The 22296-nt window shown below is 43.5% G+C and overlaps 2 protein-coding genes across 5 annotated transcripts; both read right to left on the reverse strand.

Moving 5' to 3' along the window:
- Positions 1-278: 278 nt before the first annotated feature.
- SPC25 (SPC25 component of NDC80 kinetochore complex) lies at positions 279-13992 on the reverse strand. The gene is made up of 7 exons (XM_078609137.1): positions 13749-13992; positions 12385-12547; positions 10667-10732; positions 7671-7817; positions 5224-5328; positions 3511-3609; positions 279-1831 (listed from the first exon to the last, which is right to left on the reverse strand). The coding sequence occupies exons 2-7, from the start codon at positions 12533-12535 to the stop codon at positions 1713-1715; spliced, it is 687 nt and encodes a 228-aa protein (XP_078465263.1). The 5' UTR covers positions 12536-12547; positions 13749-13992; the 3' UTR covers positions 279-1712.
- Positions 13993-14622: 630 nt separating this feature from the next.
- On the reverse strand, positions 14623-21765 carry LOC144729153 (ATP synthase subunit C lysine N-methyltransferase-like). 4 transcript variants are annotated; one of them, XM_078609133.1, is made up of 5 exons: positions 21614-21764; positions 18831-19116; positions 17023-17160; positions 15899-15949; positions 14623-15526 (listed from the first exon to the last, which is right to left on the reverse strand). In XM_078609133.1, the coding sequence occupies exons 2-5, from the start codon at positions 19113-19115 to the stop codon at positions 15275-15277; spliced, it is 726 nt and encodes a 241-aa protein (XP_078465259.1). In that variant the 5' UTR covers position 19116; positions 21614-21764; the 3' UTR covers positions 14623-15274. The 4 variants fall into 4 exon arrangements, with proteins under 4 accessions (XP_078465259.1, XP_078465260.1, XP_078465261.1 ...); XM_078609134.1 differs by having other exon boundaries at positions 21617-21719; XM_078609135.1 differs by lacking the exon at positions 21614-21764 and adding an exon at positions 21370-21588.
- Positions 21766-22296: the final 531 nt, after the last annotated feature.

The following is a 22296-nucleotide window of genomic DNA, read 5'->3' on the forward strand; positions in this document are numbered from 1 at the left end:
TAAAGTTCAGCTGTCCAATGCGGACTTCCCTTAATTTTTCTTATCGAGTTTCCGTTCCTTTTCCAAATTCTTTACTTGTTTTGACACATCTCCGCTACAGCCTTACCGTGCAAACTATCCTCCCAGTCCATGACACAGTGACATTTCAACATGTAAAGAAAATACATTTAATAGTGAGGTTGGAAACAACTTACCACACCTTACTAAACTATAAACAATAGTTGTTAGAAGACACAAGCAACATACACGCGAGCTGAAGCAAATCATAAATGATGAAGTAAAATCGACAGAAGCCTTTATTTCTCATCACTGAGCACAATTTAAAACAGCCTATGAAAATGCCGGTCAGAAGCACTTCTCGTCGTCGAATTCAATGAACCTCTTAACCTGCACCGTCCGTGGAGAAAAGTTACCATGACGCTTTTTGTCTGTTTTGTACCATAAAAATCACAATCTTATTTTGACTTCAATTAATTTAAATATAACTTGATTTTTTTACATCAACAGCCAATCTGAATCCGAGAATTAGGATATAGACTATGAGTAAATATGGGTCCATATTTCGTTTTTCTGGAGAATGCAAGTTTTAGTTTTAATCAACCTGAAACATGTTTGGTCTTTCTCCCCATTTTTACCATGGGTGTCATGATTCAAATCATCCATTTGGAAAGCTCAGACAGCAGTGCAGCCCTGTATATGCTTGGAAGAACAGCCAGCAGCATAAGACTTTCAAATACATTCTATTGAAATCCCTTTTTCGTCGACACGTGCGCCGTTATGACAATTACCCGACGACATCGGATGTTTATTCACATTCACAGAGCTGGAATTTAGTCAAATCAAATGAACGTTCAATTTTAATGAGATAAGATTTTTTTGAAGGGGAGGGGGGGGTCATTGCTAACTGGGATGACCCCGTCAACTCACTCGACTTGAATAACCTAGCATCCGAGTGGTTGTCAGCTCTTGTACCAAGGTGACCGATACACACAGCCACCTCTGCATTATTGCTGTAAAAACAAAATCATACATTTCTAATGATGGGAAAACGTATTCACAAGGGACTCTACTGAACCTTTGAGTCCTTACAAAATTGAGCATGTATTGCTCGGAATATAATGATCCATCAGCTTCGCGATTTCATGAATTATCACGATTCAGAGTTGATTCTATAATCATATTTGGCCATTGAATGTAGCGTTCATAGTAGCTGCAGAGTTTAAACAAACCAATTATATGTAATATATATGAATGCAAAATAAAAAATTTTTACAAGTACAATTCAATGCACGTATCATCAGTACAAGAATCAATTTTAATCAATGCATTGTCAAATTCTTTCTGGATACGCAGGCCACATAAGGTCGTAGGGATATGTAATTATAACTCCATAGACAATTCCAAAAGAGGTGAATCAGGTAAAGAGGGGTCATTTTATATTTACATCATAAAAATAAAAACACGGCCACTCTTTTTCAGACTTCTATTAAGACTAATAGCAGGTTCAGGCTGAAGTGCGAAGTATATACATGCTCTCCGTTGCATCGTTGCAAGCTGCTGAGGAATATTTCTGAAGGCTTCAAAGTCCCACACGCATCTTGGCGTTGTGTGGCATTGTTGGAGAAAAGCATCCACGTATACAAGTGCAGCACCTGCACAGGGCTTCACCGAAAGATGTACGCTGTCAGCTGCACTTGCCAACTCCTGTGCCATCAGAAAGTGGCCTGAAACGCCTTGCGCACGCAGGTGAAGAAGACATTCATGGCTTTGGTTTCCCGGAGGCGGTCGAGCAGCTCAGGCATGCAGGAGATTGGTGGCTGGCAGTCCGTGACTTCACCAACAGGGAGGGGTGTGGTCACAACGGACAGAACACAAAACAAAACATTGCTATGTTGTACAAAGGTTATGTCGGCAGGATGCCACAAGAGTGTGTTACCATTTGAACCTCATTTGCCAGTAAAAAATATGATAATTGTTTTTTTACCCTTTTATCTGGCAACAAAACTGACACCTTTTTTGCTTACCCCGAGCTCTCATACTCTGATGGTGCATTGTCTTTGAGTTGTGCGCCTTTTGGCGTCATCTGGTCCAACACCATGTGAGACTAGGCTATAAGGAAAGCTGTCTTGGGTGTGGACCAATCAACTTCAAGGACAGTGCATACATTATCAGTTTTTTTTTGCATTATGACTGCAGGTATTGTGGTCTATGCAAACATGACTCCTTGTAAAAAAGGTGTCAGTTTTGTTGCCAGATAAAAGGGTAAAAAAACAATTATCAATTATCAAGAGTGTGTTACTTAACAGAAGAAAAATCACACGGAGTTCATTCAAAGCACTGTGTTCGAAACACATATGGTCAAATATCTCACTTGTTTAGAGGAATTGGATAAAATCCCAGTCAGGGCCAACTAAGAGCATCATAAATTCACATCGCTTGACGGGCCACTCCAAGTGTCTTTGCAGCTCTGATTTAGCTCGTGGGCCACTAGTTGAAGAACACCGATTTACAGCACGGTTCCTGCCATGGCAGTGTGCAATTTACACATCTGGTTCAGGATCAGTCATGGAACAACAGAGCACACCAAATAATTAAATGAACAAAGCTTCACTTGCCATATACTCACATAAGTCCTCAATCACACCCACATATATACATATTCTCGTGGTTACATATTCGTTGGGAAGCAATGGAGCAGTGATTAGTCCACTGCGATATGGACCCAGAACCCCAAAGTTTGATTCCCAACCACAGCTAACACCAGTGGCGAGTGATATATAATCCGCTTATGGACATCCCCAGCCCCTTCACCCAATGGCACTGACCAGTGTGGTGAAGTATGTTCAAACAAATCCCAATGACCTTCATCCAGCAATGGATTGACAAAAGTATCTATGTTATCCAAATATGATACACTAGCGGTTGTTCAGGGACGTCTGTGGCGCCCCTCAGAACCATTTACGGCCTTCGGCCAGGAAAGTCACAACAACAACAAAAATTGCACACCAACGACGCATTCACGCAAGCACCCGATGCTCCATTTTGAAATGAAACATCTTTGAATTGTATTGTTTTGAATTAGATAATTGTATTTCTTCATTAAAAGCTTATATCATTTTACATCTGGAAAACTTCATTGAAAACGACATTTCTTGTGAATTTTCTCTTGTCGTTAAGTAGATGGCCTTGCTGGGGGGTTCGGTTCGATGCGGACTTTCACCTGTTTGGGATTGCGGGATTGAGATAAGGCGAAATAGAGCTGCTGGCCGTGCGAGAAGACCGCCGTCTGCAGATCGATTCCAACGTAATCAAACGTCTGTCCCTGCGCCTCCGTCGTTCATGCAGGGGGCGCGTAGGTCTGCAGCACCCCCTGCATGATATATAAGAGTATATCTGATTCTCAGTATGCCCCGTCAAAAGTGCTTTACAAATAGCGGAAAACAACTTGGCACCTAAGAACATATTAACTCACGTTGCGTTTACTGTCAATCAGTTTAGCAGCATCCTCACCTTCAAAGCCTCCTTCTGGCAGAAGGTGTATCGTGAATGTGCAGGGCTGCGATGGGTCTGACGGATTGATGTTTCTGAAGACAAATTGAAGGTTGCCCCCTGTAGAGTGAAATGATAATTACATTAAAACAATGAACTGGCAACAGTTATCAATTGCACACTCATGGTCTGAGTGTACATACAATAATCAAGTGATGGGTCGCCCTCATCGATGTCCGCAGTCCTAAACCAGTGTAAAATAAAACTACTCCATATTCCTAGAACCAGAGTGATCCTCTGTATAGGACTATTATATGGAGACTCAATCTAATAGCATAAATGTGGACTGGAGCCTTTGCAGATCAATTAATCTTCTGTAACTGGTGCTCATGTGTGTATAATCACAGCACACCATATACAGCTTAAACTTTGTACAGGGATAACACACAATGCGCAATTTAATTAAATTAATGGCACATGCAGTTATATTCGTTTTCTTATATCTATACAGTAAAATCTTGGATTGCGAGCATAATTCGTACCGGAAACGTGTTTGTAATCCAAAGCACTCGTATATCAGTTGTGATCACGTGACGCTCGGCAGATAAAGCGTATACACGTACTACTCGTATTGCAAGACCTCGCTCGTTTATCAAATTAATATTTATTTAAAATATTTGCTCGTCTTGCAAAACACTCGCAGACCAAGTTACTCGCAATCCAAGGTTTTACTGTATATGAAAATAAAATGTTCCAGTCATGCAGAGGTTTGGTTCACCAAAGGGGTGAGTAGAGGGAGTCTAGTCTAAACTGTTCATGAAGTAAAGCTGTGTTGTCAACATCACGATAACGGTATGGCGTACCGACAGGCTTCCTGCTCTGAACAAAACAGCTCAGGTCTCATTGTTATGTGAGATTGCAAAAAAAAGGGTCTGCGATGCCAACAATTGTTTTCTATGAATGCCGATGCGACTGCACGTTGCATGTTGACTGGAGCTGTAAGTGAATACCAATTGTGAAATCGACGTGGAATTTGTCCACTCCAATTATTTTCATGGCACCAGTTTGACTAGCCACCAAATGGTGCCGTCTCACCAGCTGGTACACGTAATTTTATTGTCACTACTCAGGGTCACGATTCAAGCCGAGCATATATTGTTTTGTTTGGTTTGTGTCTTGTCCATAATGTGTGATTTATACCATCTCAGTTTTACCGTCTCACTTGTACTTGCCCATAAAATATATTCATATACCATATAATCGTTACTGCTTCACGTGTTGCCTGCACTGTCTAGTTTATACCATAACCACTGTGTTATTCTGCTTCATTTCTTCACAACTCTTGTCTGTATGGTCTCATCTAATTTCTCCACAAATTAGACCCACGGCAGCCTATGACACCTGTTATGCATGGCAGTTTCTCTCCCAAACACTGTTCAGGTTGAACCACGCTTAGCTTTCAATATTTGATAAAATTGAGCATTTCAGGTGATTTGGTCATTGGTTAAGCACAGAATATACAAAACAAAAATGCATATTCAAGTAAATTACAAATTAATGTGACAGAATATGGCAATATTTGTATGAAATATACGCATCAGCCCATCACCCCTTTTTATTGTGTTTGTATTTGTTCCTGATAGACTCTCATATATGCAAAAAATAGGGACTCATAAGTGCTATTTTGAATTGATAGAATTTCCTACAAGCAAGGGTGGATTGGTGCAATGGTACCTTTAATTTTGCGTACTTCTATATCCATCGAATTTTGGAATAAGAACAAGGCCTTGGACAGATGCTGCATTTTTTGTTGGTTTGTGCTCTTCTTCAAGTCCAAAGCTGCACAAAAACACAAGCACATAATTAGATAAAGGCAACACACCAAGATCTCCCTCTGGTGTGATACATACTGTTGGAGCAAACGCAAAGAGCGAGAAAGTATTAAGCCTGGCACAAGGGGGCAAGTGTGGCCAGCATCATGTCCCAGCAGCCTTCGTCTCTCTAATGTACGTATGTATGTTGAACTTCTTTCGCACCGTACGTAGCCAACCGTGCTAATCGGAGGTGTGTATTGTGCTCCGGGATATACAGCACAATCTTGAAAAAGTTTAACACATAGGGCATTCGCGACCAATATCATCCATATTATAGGTTTTTTTTTGGGTTAGATCGCATAAATATGTGTCGTTAAACCCGCCAGCACCCGACACAGCCAATTAGTAAGGTTTGTCGCCTGATGAAGCTAGTTGTAATTACTGGCAAAACGTCGTGTTCAGATTGTAATTGTTGCGGCTTTGCTCTCCCAACACACCGGTGTGCTGTACTAGCAACGAATTGGCACGTTCTGTTTACATGACAAACCTTACTAATTGGCTGTGTCAGGTGGTGACATGTTTAACGACACATTTATACTGGTAGGAACGAAGTGAACCAGCCTACAATCGATTATATCGTCTGTCCGTCCGTCCGATGTCCGATTAGGTGTAGCAACATCGCCCCCTACTGCAAACACTTGGCAAGACCCTACAAAAACCTTTAGACTCAGTGAGGCTTTCCTGCCTAAACAAGTGTAACATTCCCTTATAATTCCCTGAGATAGTTTTTTAATTCCCTGAGATAGTTTTTAATTAAAACATTTAAATTAAAAATTAACTCATTCCCTGAGATAGTTTTTAATGAAAACATTTAAATTAAAAAATAACTCACAGCGGCCTAAAGCCTACAGCTAGGCCTAAAGCCTAGAACTAGGCCTCAAACTCTCCCTTCGTATCGTACCCCCGTGTGTGTCAAAGGGAGTTAATGTTTAACAATGTTACATTCCCTGATGTTTTTAAATAGAAACATTTACATTTAAAGCTTTTACATTAATAATTAAAACATTTAAATTAAAAATTAACTCACAGCGGCCTAAAGCCTACAGCTAGGCCTAAAGCCTAGAACTAGGCCTCAAACTCTCCCTTCGTATCGTCCGATTAGGTGTAGCAACATCGCCCCCTACTGCAAACACTTGGCAGGACCCTACAAAAACCTTTACACTCAGTGAGGCTTTCCTGGCTAAACAAGTGTAATAATACATTATGTTTATATTCTTTGGTTATTCGTTCCTACCAGCCCACCCCGCAGGGACCTGTTATATTTACGCGATCTAACCCAAAAAAAAAACCTGTATTTTGAATCTTGAAAAACTACACGGTTTCTCTGGGAGCAAAACGTCAGCATGGGTGGCAAACACCACCCCATATACAACCCGAAAACACAAGCACCAGGTACTTGTTTAAGGCTGTGATGACCTATGGGAAGCCCAGAACTATTTCTGTTACCACTTATAACCGATGTTAGCTGTGACTGGGTATTTAAGTCACCTGGTTCATAACTCTTAACAACAACACGATCGCTCCCCGCACACAGTTGTAACATAAGTGCAGTGTACTAAATCACCATGAAGTCTAATGTATAATCTTGTAAGTAATCTGCCCATAGCTGGCATGCCTAATTTGAAAAGTGTCGGCACTTTCTGCAGCCAATAACATCACAGAGGTCATAAGGTATGACCACTTTGTTAAGAGTAATAGCCAAGCAGTGATACAATATGATACTGACTTTTCTGTGAAACGAGTGGGGATTTAATACCAAAACACGTTTAAATGGTCTTTATATTGGTAAATATTTATATTGACAAATGGATTGAGTTTTTGAAAATATATTAAGTAAAGCATGCGCTTTATAACTTCATATCAAATGCGACTTTCATATTTTTATTCCATAACGCAGGACGAGGAGGCTTAAATACCCTGAAATATTTTACCTTGTTCCCCTGCTCAGTTTGATGGAGCTCAGTGATGTGAACCACTTCGTATTGAGTTTTGCACGTTGTATTTTTTTACTTTTAGAGCTGCATCCTTGTAATTTAAAACCAATCTAAGAATCTCACTGCAGCAACAAGAGCAGAGACACATGAGAATGGGACAAGGTAAATACTCTGCAAGGTCTCTCTTACAAATCAGACAGGTTTACTTCACCGGCCATCACCCACAAAGTCCAACACACTGCAGAAGTTCCCCAACAGCTACGGTAGGAATCAAACTGGCAGCCTCATGCAGCGGGCTCATTGACACAGCATGCACTGACGACTTGGGTCACACTGAGCCCAACGAATGTTTAAGAGAGGAAAACAAACTCACCCCTCTGGGACTCGGCCAGCTCCTCTCGCTTGCTGTTGAACTCCGCGTTCAGCAGGCTGATTTGGGCACGCTTTTCGTTGATGTTTTGCAAGACGACTTCTTTCTCTTGCCGACTCTCTGCGATCAGCGCCCGAATCTCTGCCTTCTCTGTGCTCGGGATGAGGACAACGTAATAAAAAAATTAGACTTTACACTCTGAAATCGTTACTGGCATGCAATTCAATTTAATTAATTAGCTTGATTATATCATGTTGTTTGCTTTATTAGCATAAACATTCTATTGTCACTATGGGAACCTCATTTGCCAGTAAAAATATGATAATTGGTTCTTTACCCTTCTATCTGGCAACAAAACTGACACCTTTTTACAAGGAGTCATGTTTGCATAGACCGCAATACCTGCAGTCATAATACAAACAAAGAACATAACTCTGATAATGTGCACTGTCCTTAAAGTTGATTGATCCACACCCGAGACAGCTTTCCTTAGAGCCTAGTCTCATATGGGTTGGACCAGATGACGCCAAAAGGCGCACAACTCAAAGACAATGCACCATCAGAGTATGAGAGCTCGGGGCAAGCATCTACACTATGGGAACCTCATTTGCCAGTAAAAATATGATAATTGGTTCTTTACCCTTCTATCTGGCAACAAAACTGACACCTTTTTACAAGGAGTCATGTTTGCATAGACCTCAATACCTGCAGTCATAATACACACAAAGAACATAACTCTGATAATGTGCACTGTCCTTAAAGTTGATTGATCCACACCCGAGACAGCTTTCCTTAGAGCCTAGTCTCATATGGGTTGGACCAGATGACGCCAAAAGGCGCACAACTCAAAGACAATGCACCATCAGAGTATGAGAGCTCGGGGCAAGCATCTACACTATGGGAACCTCATTTGCCAGTAAAAATATGATAATTGGTTCTTTACCCTTCTATCTGGCTTGCCCCGAGCTCTCATACTCTGATGGTGCATTGTCTTTGAGTTGTGCGCCTTTTGGCGTCATCTGGTCCAACCCATATGAGACTAGGCTCTAAGGAAAGCTGTCTCGGGTGTGGATCAATCAACTTTAAGGACAGTGCACATTATCAGAGTTATGTTCTTTTGTTTGTATTATGACTGCAGGTATTGCGGTCTATGCAAACATGACTCCTTGTAAAAAGGTGTCAGTTTTGTTGCCAGATAGAAGGGTAAAGAACCAATTATCATATTTTTACTGGCAAATGAGGTTCCCATAGTGTAGATGCTTGCCCCGAGCTCTCATACTCTGATGGTGCATTGTCTTTGAGTTGTGCGCCTTTTGGCGTCATCTGGTCCAACCCATATGAGACTAGGCCAGGGGTCGGCAACCTGCGGCTCCGGAGCCGCATGCGGCTCTTTTGAACCTTGACCGCGGCTCCGGGGCGGATGCTAGCGAGGGGAGGAGGCGCACTGTGACACCTGCTCTGGCGTTGCCGCTGCTGACAGGTCGCCGCTCCGCTCCACACTGCCCGCCCGGTGACAGGCAATAACGTTGCCGTTGTTTTGTCACATGTTTGGAAGAAGTAAAAACCTTCCTGGGCAGCAAAGAGCTCACCTTTGCTGAGCTGGAACAGCCAGAGTGGCTGGAAAAATTACATTTTATGGTAGACATGACAGCACATCTAAACACGCTAAATACAACCCTTCAGGGGAAAGGAGGCACAGCCCTGCACATGCTGGAGGAGGTTTTGGCATTCGAGCGCAAGTTGACAGTGTTTGTCAAAGATTTACAGAGAGGTACACTGTCTCACTTTCCCTCTTTGAGAGAGTTCAAACAAAGTCATGATACGATAAATTTGGAATATTTCAAGTCTGCAATCACCACAATGCAAAGTTCGTTTGGGAAACGATTCTGTGAGTTCAGAGAGGAAAAAACGACATTATCCTTCCCTGTCACTCCCCTGGCGATCGATCCATCCCTATTGAATATGACTGCATTTGCAGGTGTAAGTCAACCTGATCTTGAGATGGAACTGGCCGATATAGCCGACAAAGATATATGGGTGTCCAAGTTCAAATGCTTGACCGCTACTCTTGAGGATGTTGCCCGTCAGAAGGCCATTCTGGCTCAGAATCATAAATGGAGTGATATTGAAAACGTTCCCAAACAGGACAAACTTGTATTCGAAACATGGAATGCCATCCCCAACACTTATATAAACATGAAAAAGTATGCATTTGGAGTCCTGTCGATCTTCGGCTCCACATATGTATGTGAGCAGGTCTTCTCCAACATGAACTATATTAAAAACAAACATCGATCACGCCTCACAGATGACAGCTTGCAAGCCTGTGTAAAAATGAAGGTGACGTCTTACAGCCCTGATGTGCAGACACTGTGCACTGAGGTTCAGGAGCAAAAATCCCATTAACCAGGTAATTTAGCTATTAATTTGCAAAAATATATTTTACATTGTTAAGTGAAAAAGTCCTTTTTTTATTCAGATTGACAGATGACTGCACGATCCTGTATATAGCAATAAGGTAAGAAACAATATATGCAGTGTTATATTTGTTTTAAATGTTGCAATGGTTTTGCGGCTCCCAGTTTATTTTTTCCTTCGGAAACGGGTCCAAGTGGCTCTTTATGTCTTAAAGGTTGCAGACCCCTGGACTAGGCTCTAAGGAAAGCTGTCTCGGGTGTGGATCAATCAACTTTAAGGACAGTGCACATTATCAGAGTTATGTTCTTTGTTTGTATTATGACTGCAGGTAGTGTGGTCTATGCAAACATGACTCCTTGTAAAAAGGTGTCAGTTTTGTTGCCAGATAGAAGGGTAAAGAACCAATTATCATTCTATTGTCATAGAATTTAATACATTTGAATCTATTTTTACACATCACTTACTCTTAAATGTCTAATCTTTAACCAATAAACTTTTATTAAGTCATAATAAACACTATTTATTCTACAATGTAATATTAGCGGCCTGTTCTTTCTACGCGTGTCTCAATGCCCCTGTACCTGCGGCAATTTTGTTTTCCTCGTTAACCAGGTGGTTGTGGTCTTCTTCAATCATTTGTGCCGCTTCTGCGAACACAAAACAAGACACATGAGCTGCAACATTTAGAAGGGTACATTGAGCGTTTGATTGATAAAGCACCTAAATTATGTTTGCAACTCAGAGTGCTTTACAAATCAGACATCCTTGACCTAGAAATACAGCCTGAGGATTTTTGGTGGATCTGGGTTATTGACACGCTTAGACAATTCCTATTTTGAAATAACTTTCAATTTGGAATAAACCCCATACATAAAGGATATTAAAAACTCTTAAGACAGCTGTCAAAACATCTGGTAATATTTCTTGCTACAAATACCACAATGTCATACTAATGTTACATTGTATATAGCATCATTCACACGGAGTGCATCACAACGTTTTACAATTTGTAATTCATGGAAGCGCAAAGACCCACATACAAGCGGGAAGGCAACTCAGCTGTATGCCGACACCCAACCCCAGCCTGCAAAGGTGCCACCTCGGCCAGCTGGGCAATCTATAAAAAGTATGCGGCCCTTGCCCCACCACCTTCTCCAACCATTATATAAACGGAGTGGTAGCTCCTGCAATCTCTCATTTACTTGATACAGCTGTCGTGGCTGTGACGGTACCACCTGAAGACGGAAGCTTGTGTTGCCTCCGAAACGTCGTGATTTTTATTTTATTTTTTTAATGTTTTTACCTACGTGACTTTACCGAAAAAACCTAAGAATATGAATCTAGGCGAGGCCGGGGGCTCTACACGGGACTAGGCCTCACCACTACACTCTGTGAAGTAAATACTCTTCTAAAGTCGATACTCTTATAAAAGTCGGTATATACGACTATAAAATAGGTAAGATACTACTGTAGAATTTGTAGTTACTGACTGCTACTGTAGAGCGGGCCTTGGGGTGGGGGGCTGAATCACAGCCCAGCCCCAGCCTGCAAAGGTGCCACCTTGGCCGGCTGGGCAATCTAGGCAATGCCGGGGGCTCTCCACGGGACTAGGCCTCACAACGGCACTTTGTATACTTACTAGATACTATTATAGAGTCGATATATACCATTATAGAGTCGGTAGATACTACTGTAAAGTCGGGAGATACTAATGCAGTCAGTAGATGGTACTATAGTCAGTAGATACTGCTATAGAGTCAGCAGATACTACTATAGAGCCAGATACTACTGTAGAGTCAGATACTACTATAGTCACTAGATACTACTCTATTGTATGTAGGGTGTGTAGGTATATATGCCTACGCGGGGGTAAAGATTTTTTCAGGGGGGGTCGACAATTTTCGGAAACCTTTTAGATCAACTATTTGCCCCCCACTTTCTATAACTTTTTGGACTTCTGTAAGCCCCTTATTATTTTGTTGATGGATAAATGGACAAACGGCACGCCGGGCTTTCACAATAGCTTAGTATTTGTGTAGGTTTCTGTTATGTTTTTAAGAGAGGTTTTGAAATATATTTTTCCCCTGGGCAATGCCGGATACTTCCCGCTAGTTATGTATATAGCGCATCAGATTCCTCCAGTATAAAAGATTCTGATATATAAAACAATTATACTTTTATAGAATCCACAAGATAGTGTGTTACTTATACTGTGTATCTGTATAAATTACTCCCCCTGACGGACGTGTACTTTGTGAACAGATTTTTCATTCATTCAGTCAGTCAAACCACGGCGTACTGTTGACGATCTGAATCCATGAGTCGTGTTCCTGCCGAGGCTTGGTCAGCAACAACTGCTCAATTCCACTTGTCACGGCCTGTTGTATCGTCTCCAGGTTTCCTTTCATCTGCTCGTATATCTCGGGCAACAGTTCAAGTAAACCCGACATCTTCGGAATGTTCTGCAAAACACAAAGCCACTCTTTTGAGCAAAGACGATGTATCTTTGTTTTTAAATCCCCACAATCCAACCCACCATTTTTGTTGTGGAACATGGCCAACGCCGTGTATTTCTGAAAATTACTTAAAAGCTTTAGAGGCGTCTGTAGTACACATTGAATGCAGATAAGCCCCACAGAGGCCAATGGCACTCACAACAGAATCAGAACATTAATTTCATAGTGGATGAATCCAGTATGAGCAATACAGCTCTTTTCCACAGATGTCCAGTAAGTTCACAGATGCCCAAGTTAGTGGGACCTGATTAATCTGTTTATCACTTAAGAGAGATGAGCCTCACGTAGGCCGATGGGTGATCTCAACTTTGAATGATAGTTTATACATTTCTATATCATCACGTTGGTCAGTGCGGGTTGATGACGGTGGGTCTGGAAACGGATCAAATGTCACCCGCCAGTGATGTTAGCCGTGACCGGAAATCAAACGCCAGGCATTGTATGTTTAACTTCTTTCACACCGTACGTAGGTAAAGCCGGGTTCATAGTGCATTGCGCAAGTCAACACTGAGATGGGTAAACGTTTAAGGCACGCTTTGTTACTTGTTGAACAGACAATTATTTCGAGTTTAACAAACACCACCATTGGCAATGAGTGGTGACATTCTGAATTCCCATGCCGGTGTAAGTCGACACACTGCACAGTATATAAATCACTTCCGAGTTAACAGCCCCAGAGAGATGATGGCTTGTTTTTAAAAGCTGATAACTGCATTAAAGACACGGGGGTCTTCTTAACACGGTGTCAATTATCTGCCCCCCACTTGTGCAACTTCACAATCACAACTTACCCTCGCACACCAAACCGCAATGACAAGGCAAGAAACAACAATACAATGCAACAACATTCGCCATGAACGCTGCGAACCCCACATAGGGCCAACCACATAACAATTAGACGTTTCGGACAACGACCCTTTCTTTATTGCATTGTGGCGTTGCTGCGAGCCATCCATCCATCGGTAGATTGACAAAGTCTTGTACATTTGCAATGTCCTTCATCATCGTCAGCCAGTGTCTATCCGTCGCAAACCTCTCACGGTCGGCTACGGCGGTCTGCGTGACCATACTTCACCACACTGGTCGTCAGTGCAGCGTTGTGGGCCGTGACAAGTTCACACAGCAGCACACACGGCAAGCCACTTACCTCGTTGGCGGAGGCTTCTGGCGAGCGATCCTGACCCAAAAAAACAAATCTAACTCGTTTACCGTCAACTACTATATCGCGGAATTAATATTACGCGTTTTGTTGCTGTTAACTCGCGGTTAAGTTGAATTGTTTTTGTGCGCGAGAAGCGACGGGGCGAAGGCCGAGCGCCTCCCAACGTGAAACGGAAATAAAATTTGAATTCGGACCGTTACCGCCTCGACCAATCGCGGAGCCGAGAAGTTACCAGATACATGACGTCACTAGCACTCGGAAGTTGCGCGTGACGTCATATTTATGGACCCGCCTGCCATATCGTGACGTCATGTATTCAACATATTCCACAAATTTGTTTGGGGATGCTGCTGCATTGGTAGTGGTGCGCGCACACACACACAAAGAAAATCTATAAAACTGTGGCCCTAAAAGTAAAAATATATTATTGGTAACGCTTCGGGCAATCGCCCTTCTGCATAGCACATACCTAGGCCAGAGGAGGTAATGAGAGTTGGGTGAACCACACTTTACACCGTGGGCCCTGTTGAGTAAGCCAGGGCTGAACTTATTGGGTTAAGTCTTCAACATTTAAATGTTCATCATCAGCCATGATCAATCCACTGCTGGGTGAAGGCCTCCCTAAGCCGTCACCATATTTTATGTAGCAATCCATCGAGCTCCTGCACACGAGCTGATTTCAGTACTCTGTCTCCCTAATGCACATCTGCTTGCGAAATCCACCTGCTGGTTAAATGGGCTTTGGTGGCAGTGCGTGAAGTCTCATACCTTTTTGACAAAATGTGTATTTCTTGTCAATACGTTTTCTCTAGTTTCATTACATATGCAATACCCGAAAAAAGAGAATTGAGAGCTTTCATAGGGGTTTCCCTGAGATGATTTTAATTGGCGTGATACGTAACACAATGGCACCACACACGATGCTCAACTCCGCTAGCCAAATGGCAGGCATGGAAATACATAATAAAGTAACTTAATAAAGTAACTTAATAAAAGTATTTTGCATTCATTTGTTTTTCATGATAAACAATCAATATAGATACATTACAGAGAGCAGTATTATCTCTGACTTTTATATAACAAATTTACAAAAAAACACATGGAGCATGGCAGTGACCCCAGGACTTGAACCGCAGCTCCTGGATCTCGCACGTACACTGCAGTAAAGCTTTCTTTCACGTGGGTTGACAACAGTTCTTTTTATTGAACTAAGCAAGTGACATTTTGCACATCTTTCTTTCCGTGTTGATCCAGTGCGGTCACAACTGCTTCAAAGGCAGCCCAGGTGAAAACGTGAGCTCATTATGAATCTTGTTCTCAGCAGGTCCACTTGATATCAGCACCCGGGCCACACTTGGTGCCAGGTTGAGCCAATAAGGCTGCCATGAGAACCCAGTCCGGGCCGAGGAACTCTGTTCGTGAATCATGCCGGGTTGCTCTCCCCTATTAGTCGTGCAAACGCAGCGACAGGGATCCACCGATGAAGAATTCGAATTCGAGAAACACCGATATTAGCTCTCTCTGGCCTGTGTTCCAAGGTAAGCATCCTTCTCTTTGGATAATGAATCCTTCTCTCCAGGTAAAGGACCCTTGTCTTCAGTAGGTGGTGCAGACCTCAGTGCCGTGGCCTCGTACACCCACACCGTGTCGATGCCCTCACCCTCCACTCGGACCGGGGCCCAGCTCGGGAACGGGAAACGGCAGGCAATGACTTCGGCCTCCTGCTTCAGTTCCTTCTCCAGCTTCTCCTCCAGCTGAGACATCTGGGTACGGGGAGATTGAGGGTTATCACGTGACCATTATTCCCCTAGGCTATCTGGTCACTCCTCCAAAATTGTATTTTCATAACAGTATTTATCAAGTATCGTCATCAATTCTGAAAATCAACCAATGACAAGTAGAAGGGAAATAATATAAAAATATATATTTTTAATATTTTATTATTTCCCTTCTACGTGACTTTACCGAAAGAACCAATAAGATGAATCCCTGCAGTCACGAAAGCTTTAAATCGAAATTCAATGACAAGTAGTGCTGAAATAGTAACCCAAGTACTATACTAACCAAAGAGTATGGATTCCTGCAGTCACAAAAGCTTCAAATCAAGATTGAACCCAAGTACTGTTGGAACTTACCATTTGAGGCACCCCAAATATCACCACATTGTTGAACTCAGAAAAGTTCACCTGCAAGAAATAAGCAGAGGTCACAAATGAACCAGTCAATGCAAGTAATCAGTGTGACTTTCACGAACTCAAAAGGAACATGATCGAACGCTAAATAATAAGTGACTGGCTAAGTAAACTTGAAAATTTTGAAACTTGAAAATTTTGAAACTTGAATTACAAGTTTTACATGTAACATTACACTAATGTGCAAATCGTAATTTTATTGGTATAGAGTAGCAATTCTAAAACGTCACCTTGTATGTGCTATCCATATACAAGAACTTACATGGATGCTACCGAAATGCTGCATACTGACAGTTTTACCCATTAAACACACGAGTTACATAAGACAATTAAATTCAACGTAATAATAATACGCTAAGCTATTGTGCTGCACGGCTTGAGTTCACATGACAGGAAAATAATTATTCAGGAGTGGTCACATGATCCTCGGAACCCATGTAGGGAAGTTCAGTAATTGATACCAATAAACTACAGTACAGTATTTAGTTTTTGATTCATTTGGAATAAAAAGTGGACGTTTTTTGAAAGGATAAAATGTTCCTGAAATATTCCGAGAAACGTGGGTGTGTGTGTGTAACACATACTCCATAAGTTAGCATAAGAGTGTAAAATATTTGTCAAAATTACTCATGACTGCGGGATAATGTTGCTATTCACCCATGAAAATATAGTTGACTTACATTGTGTAAAACTTGCAGGGTCAATTTCTCAAAGACCCAAATCCTTATCGAATACACTGCAAATCTTGACTTAAAGCTTTCGTGACTGCAGGAATTAATATTATTTGGGTCTTACGGTAAAGTCAAGAAGATAGAAAAATAAAAAGATATTTTTTTTAAAAATTTCCATCTACATGACTTCACTGAAAGACCCAAAGAATATTTAATCACTGTAGATTGCACATTATTTTGCGTTGGGAACTCCTTTTAGGTAGGACTTGCTCTCTTCACAATTTAAACAGAGGAATTATCTAGTGACAGGAAGGAAATGTTGCAGATCATTCTCAAAGCAGTTAATACAGAAATGTTTGGCTGAGCATGCTCACATCTCTGCTTTGCCATGCGCACCTTCCATAGGTCGACCGTGCGGAAGGATGCCGAATCCTTGAGTCCCAATCGCCAAGCGCCGAGCCGCGAGTACAAAACCAGCCATGGGTTCAGCTCCACTCCCACCGCATTAAACCCATGGCGCGCTGCCGCCAACACCTACAAAACCAAATACAAAGATCCCCCTGTAATAGCCTTTTAGATGTTGGGGCAAGTTCTGTTAGCGAGCCCCTATGAAGGCCGGCAAGGCACACGAGGGGGTGGTTAGTCATCACCACTCCCAGCTGCATTCGTCTTCCAAATACTGATAATTACACACTGCACCAGGTACTCATTAAGGCTGAGTCGACCTAGGGAAGGCCCAGGATTCCTTCGAATATTCGCTAGATTTTTGGTTGTGTATACAGGAATCAAACTTGAGTTGCCAGGTTTGTAGCGGAGTGTGCTAACCACTGGGTCACCGCTCCCCAAAGTACCTAGACAAGCACATGCATAAAATGTGAGTTAAAACTATTGAAACCACAGAAAGTTATTAACACGAGGCAAGTCATGAGGCATTGACTCATCATCAATGGTATGTGAATCAGAATCTTTATTTATCCTAGAGAAATCCGATGAGCTATGAAGCTCTTTTTCACATGTCAAATATATTCGAATCATATGCGTAATTCGTTCATGGTACGTCAAGACCAAAGAAAGTGAATGTGCCTTAGACCACATCCACCGTGGAGCTGGAGCGATGAAATCAGCTCATGTGCAGGTGCAAGGTGGATCATTATATTAGGGGGAAATGAGAGATAGCAACAGCTTGGGAAAGCCTTCCTCCAGGAGTGGATTGATCATAGCTGACGATGACAAAATACATCAGAATGCACACTTAATATTTACATTTCAAGCCAACTCTTAATGGCGAACGAAACAAACTAAAACAAATGACAGAGATAACAATGCGAATTGGCTTAGATGGCTTTTTTCCCCAACGTTAGCCTATGAGTATTCCGTTTTGCCCATTGTCGTCTTTGGGAATTCGTTTTTCCCAATGCTAAACTATAGAAATTCAATTTTCCCAATGTGACCCCTACTGACATTCGTTTTTCAATGACAGCCTATGGGCATTCTGTTTCCCCCCCATGTTATCCTATCGTATGTACCGTATGTTGAACTTCTTTCGCACCGTACGTAGCCAACCACGCAAATCGAAGGTGCATTGTGGTTTGTCTGTCATTTGCTTTAAGTCATGTCCTAATGATTGAACCCGCGTCTCACTCACGATCCTTGTTTTATCTTCCATGAAACTCATGGGCCACCCTAAATCGCATCCGCACAAACCATGGCAGATGCGGATACCTGATGCACAAATGGAAAATTAAAAAACACTCTCCAGTGTGCGACTGTGGTCATCCAGAACAGATCGTACAACATCTGATGCAATGCTCAATCCACAAATATGAAGGAGACATCACAGCGTTACACTCCGCTGCTCCTAATGCGATTAACTGGCTTGACCAACTTGAATGTGGTATTGTAGTTGGTGGAGGAGCGGTAGGGCAGTGGTTAGCGCGCTGCATTACACAACCGGCTGCCCGAGTTCGATTCCCGTTGACGGTCGACAACGGTGACGGTTATCTGAATCGGTCCTGGGCCTCCGCGAGGTCGACTCAGCCTCAAATGAGTACCTGGTCCCGTGTGTAAACATTGCCACTAGGGAGACAAAGGCGGTCGGGCGTGGTGCTGGCCACCCACCCCCTCGCGTGCCGTGCCGACTTTCATAGGTGTTTTATGGGAGATTTGTCTTTGTTGCTCTGCATCTACTCATCAGCCGTACTCACGATCCGGCCGTCGCCGCTGCCGATGTCCACGAGTCTCCTCCGTCTGCCGGGTCCCAGCGCTCTCAGGATGTTGCCGAGCTGCGCATCCGTGGCCGGCACAAAGGGCAGGCACACGCGGCGCAGCGCGGGCAGCACGAAGGGCAGGCACAGCGCGTACACGGCGAGTATCGCTCCGCCCGCCACGCCGGCAAGGGCCAAGCCCCAGCGGGGCCGCGCTGACCCAGGGCGGCCGGGATCCCCCGTGCTGCCCCCCATGAGCTCGTCCATTTGCTCGGTGGCGGACATCCTAGAACATGGGAGAGGTCGGCAACTTTTCAAAAGAAGAGACGTTTTTTTGTTTTTGACCAAAATAGTTCCATGAGCCGCATCACACGCTCAACTACTTGTACATGTACACAGCAGGTATACATACAGCAGATGGCAAATTCTGACTTAATTAAACAAAATAGGGGATGGAATAAACTGCGTCTATTTCGTTGTATTCCCCCTTCTTTATTCTGTAACAATGCAGTTTGACCGTACATTTTTGTCGTCACCAAGACATTCCATAGTACCCATTCCCTGCCAAATTGAATCAAGTAATCTTCACGTTAAATTATGTTTAAGATGAAAATTTATTTTAAAAAAACTGGCTGCCCAAGCGCTCTGGAGTCACAGGTTTGCCAAGCCCTGTTCTAGAACAAGAGGGCAGTAAAACATGTGTTCAGATGTTCAAACAACAAGGAATCAAGTCTGCATTAATCACATACAGTACTTGTGGTGAACATACAAACATGCTCTGCTAACATATGCATTGTCTTTGAAACTGATTGCCCTACACCAAAGACCTTGTCACACCAAAGACCTTGTCACACCAAAGACCTTGTCTCACCAATGTCAGACCAGAGGACGCCAAAAGGCGAACAGGAGCAAGACAATGCACTATCAGAGCACTTATATTTCTCGGGGTGAGCAGCTACATCATGGGACCTTTTGACAGGATCAAAAAGGTTGGGTGTGTTTGACAATCCTAACACCTGTTTTATTGCCAGGATGGATAAAACCGATTCTTATACTGGTAGGAACCTCCTGGTTACACCAGCCCACATGGGATTATTGTGTCCGTCCGTCGTGCTGGGAGGGGCTGGGTGGGGAGGGGAGGGTGAGGAGGGGCTGGGTGGGGGGTGGGAGGGGTGGGGCTGGGTGGGGAGGGGCTGGTCACCCCGTGGTGCCCTTATACAACTCAACGTTTAACCTACTCACGCCGGCTTGTGCCCGCCCTCAGTCGGGCATATTTGCGGAATACACCACGCCGCCGTTGACCCTGGCCATTGACCGAGCAACAAAACGTTCCTACCAGCTCCCTCCGCAGGAATGTGTTTTTTTTCACAAGTGTCATTTTGTTCTAATTCGTGAGAAGAAAAAACCCATAAATATTTCAGCATCCGCAATGCATGGAAAAATAAGACGGTGGGTCCCTTAATAAATAACGTTCACGAATCAGTCCTTAAAGAGTCGCAGATTGCCGACTCCCTGTTCAAGAAGATGATGGGAAGAGAGGATTCCCAATTTTTTAAAAGGCACAATAAAAAAGAGAGACCGGGCATTTCGTTTTGAAGATAGGTTATGTGACAACTTTGGCTGGCTGTGTACGTCCACAGGAAAGTGTGACAGCAGTTCCAGTGAGAGATAAACTTGTTGTTAGCTGCACTGCTGGCTTAACAATCTGCTGTCCTCCCCCCGCACCTCCTATTAGCACGGTTGGCTACGTACGGTGCGAAAAAAGTTCAACATACACACTGCCCATAGACTCAACACTACCCATAGACTCACCACTCCACCTATTAGCACGGTTGGCTACGTACGGTGCGAAAGAAGTTCAACATACACACTGCCCATAGACTCAACACTACCCATAGACTCACCACTCCACCTATTAGCACGGTTGGCTACGTACGGTGCGAAAGAAGTTCAACATACACACTGCCCATAGACTCAACACTACCCATAGACTCACCACTCCACCTATTAGCACGGTTGGCTACGTACGGTGCGAAAAAAGTTCAACATACACACTGCCCATAGACTCAACACTACCCATAGACTCACCACTCCACCTATTAGCACGGTTGGCTACGTACGGTGCGAAAAAAGTTCAACATACACACTGCCCATAGACTCAACACTACCCATAGACTCACCACTCCACCTATTAGCACGGTTGGCTACGTACGGTGCGAAAAAAGTTCAACATACACACTGCCCATAGACTCAACACTACCCATAGACTCACCACTCCACCTATTAGCACGGTTGGCTACGTACGGTGCGAAAGAAGTTCAACGTACAGTAACAAAGTATCCGAACTGGATACTATTATCCTACGTGACGCCAATACAAACAATTGTTCCACGTCTTTAGCATTTATCCTCGCGTCGCCGTTGACCTTCAACGCGTTTGCATTTTCCTCTCTCTCTCTCGGCCTACAGTGCTGGCTTCAATTACCAAAACCCACGCTGCGTAAGGAACAACAACAACAAGGTAGAACAACAACAACAACCACTCGTGTTGTGGGCTCCGCTTAGGACGTCGTCTTAGTAGGGGACGTGGGGCGTGCTAGGCGTTCAATGTCTACGGCTGTGAGCCTGTGACCGCCACCGCTACCCCCCCCACCCCCCTAGGACGCATTTAAACATTGTGTCGAACACACGGCGGGTTGTAGAGGCGTTCCACCGAATAAAGTGATGAAACTACGTTCAGAGGCAGCAAGCGAGCACGCACGCGGTGCTCGCACGTGGACTTACCACCTGAATGGGGCAACGAAGCGCACGTGGCGGTGAGGACGGTGGCCCGCTGCTGCTGCCTGCCTCGCACGTGGTAGATGACGTAGGCGGGGAGGAAGTCAGCCCCGCTGTCAGATCAGAGGGAGTTTTGTGTGTGTCTGTGTGTGTTTGTGTGTGTGTCTGTGTGTGTTTGTGTGTGTGTGAGTGTCTGTGTGTGTGTGAGTGTCTGTGTGTGAGTGTGTGTGTCAGTGTGTCTATGTGTGTGTCTGTGTGTGTGTGTCTATGTGTGTGTGTGTGTGAGTGGATGTGTGAGTGTCTGTGTGAGTGTCTGTGTGTGTGTGAGTGTCTGTGTGTGTCTATGTGTGTGTGAGTGTCTGTGTGAGTGTCTATGTGTGTGTGTGAGTGTCTATGTGTGTGTGAGTGGATGTGTGAGTGTCTATGTTTGTGTGTGAGTGTCTGTGTGAGTGTCTATGTGTGTGTGAGTGGATGTGTGAGTGTCTGTGTCTGTGTGAGTGTCTGTGTGTGTATCTATGTGTGTGTGAGTGTCGGGGGAGCGGTAGTGTAGTGGTTAACAACAAAATAAAATAAAAAATAAGATATTTCAACTGATCTGTTTTATAAATGTAATTTCTGTATGATTCCAATCATTACAGAGAGATAGTAACAGGCACGCGCTTATTGCCCGCGCACCTCTCGTCTCCGCA

This window comes from Lampetra planeri, chromosome 31 (genome assembly GCF_965212315.1).
Source record: "Lampetra planeri chromosome 31, kcLamPlan1.2.h2, whole genome shotgun sequence".
NCBI classification, from domain to species: Eukaryota; Metazoa; Chordata; class Hyperoartia; order Petromyzontiformes; family Petromyzontidae; genus Lampetra; species Lampetra planeri.

What these genes read in the sequence shown, in the direction of transcription:
- SPC25 (XM_078609137.1), bottom strand. Translation starts at nt 12,535, where the DNA reads ATGTCGGGTTTACTTGAACTGTTGCCCGAGATATACGAGCAGATGAAA. An exon ending in GCTGGCCGAGTCCCAGAGGG is followed by an intron (nt 5,329 to 7,670) that starts GTGAGTTTGTTT and finishes GTTTTTGTGCAG; the next exon opens with CTTTGGACTTGAAGAAGAGC. An exon ending in AGAAGTACGCAAAATTAAAG is followed by an intron (nt 3,610 to 5,223) that starts GTACCATTGCAC and finishes TTCACTCTACAG; the next exon opens with GGGGCAACCTTCAATTTGTC.
- LOC144729153 (XM_078609133.1), bottom strand. Translation starts at nt 19,115, where the DNA reads ATGTCCGCCACCGAGCAAATGGACGAGCTCATGGGGGGCAGCACGGGG. An exon ending in GCACGGTCGACCTATGGAAG is followed by an intron (nt 15,950 to 17,022) that starts GTGCGCATGGCA and finishes TATTTCTTGCAG; the next exon opens with GTGAACTTTTCTGAGTTCAA. An exon ending in TATTTGGGGTGCCTCAAATG is followed by an intron (nt 15,527 to 15,898) that starts GTAAGTTCCAAC and finishes CCCCGTACCCAG; the next exon opens with ATGTCTCAGCTGGAGGAGAA.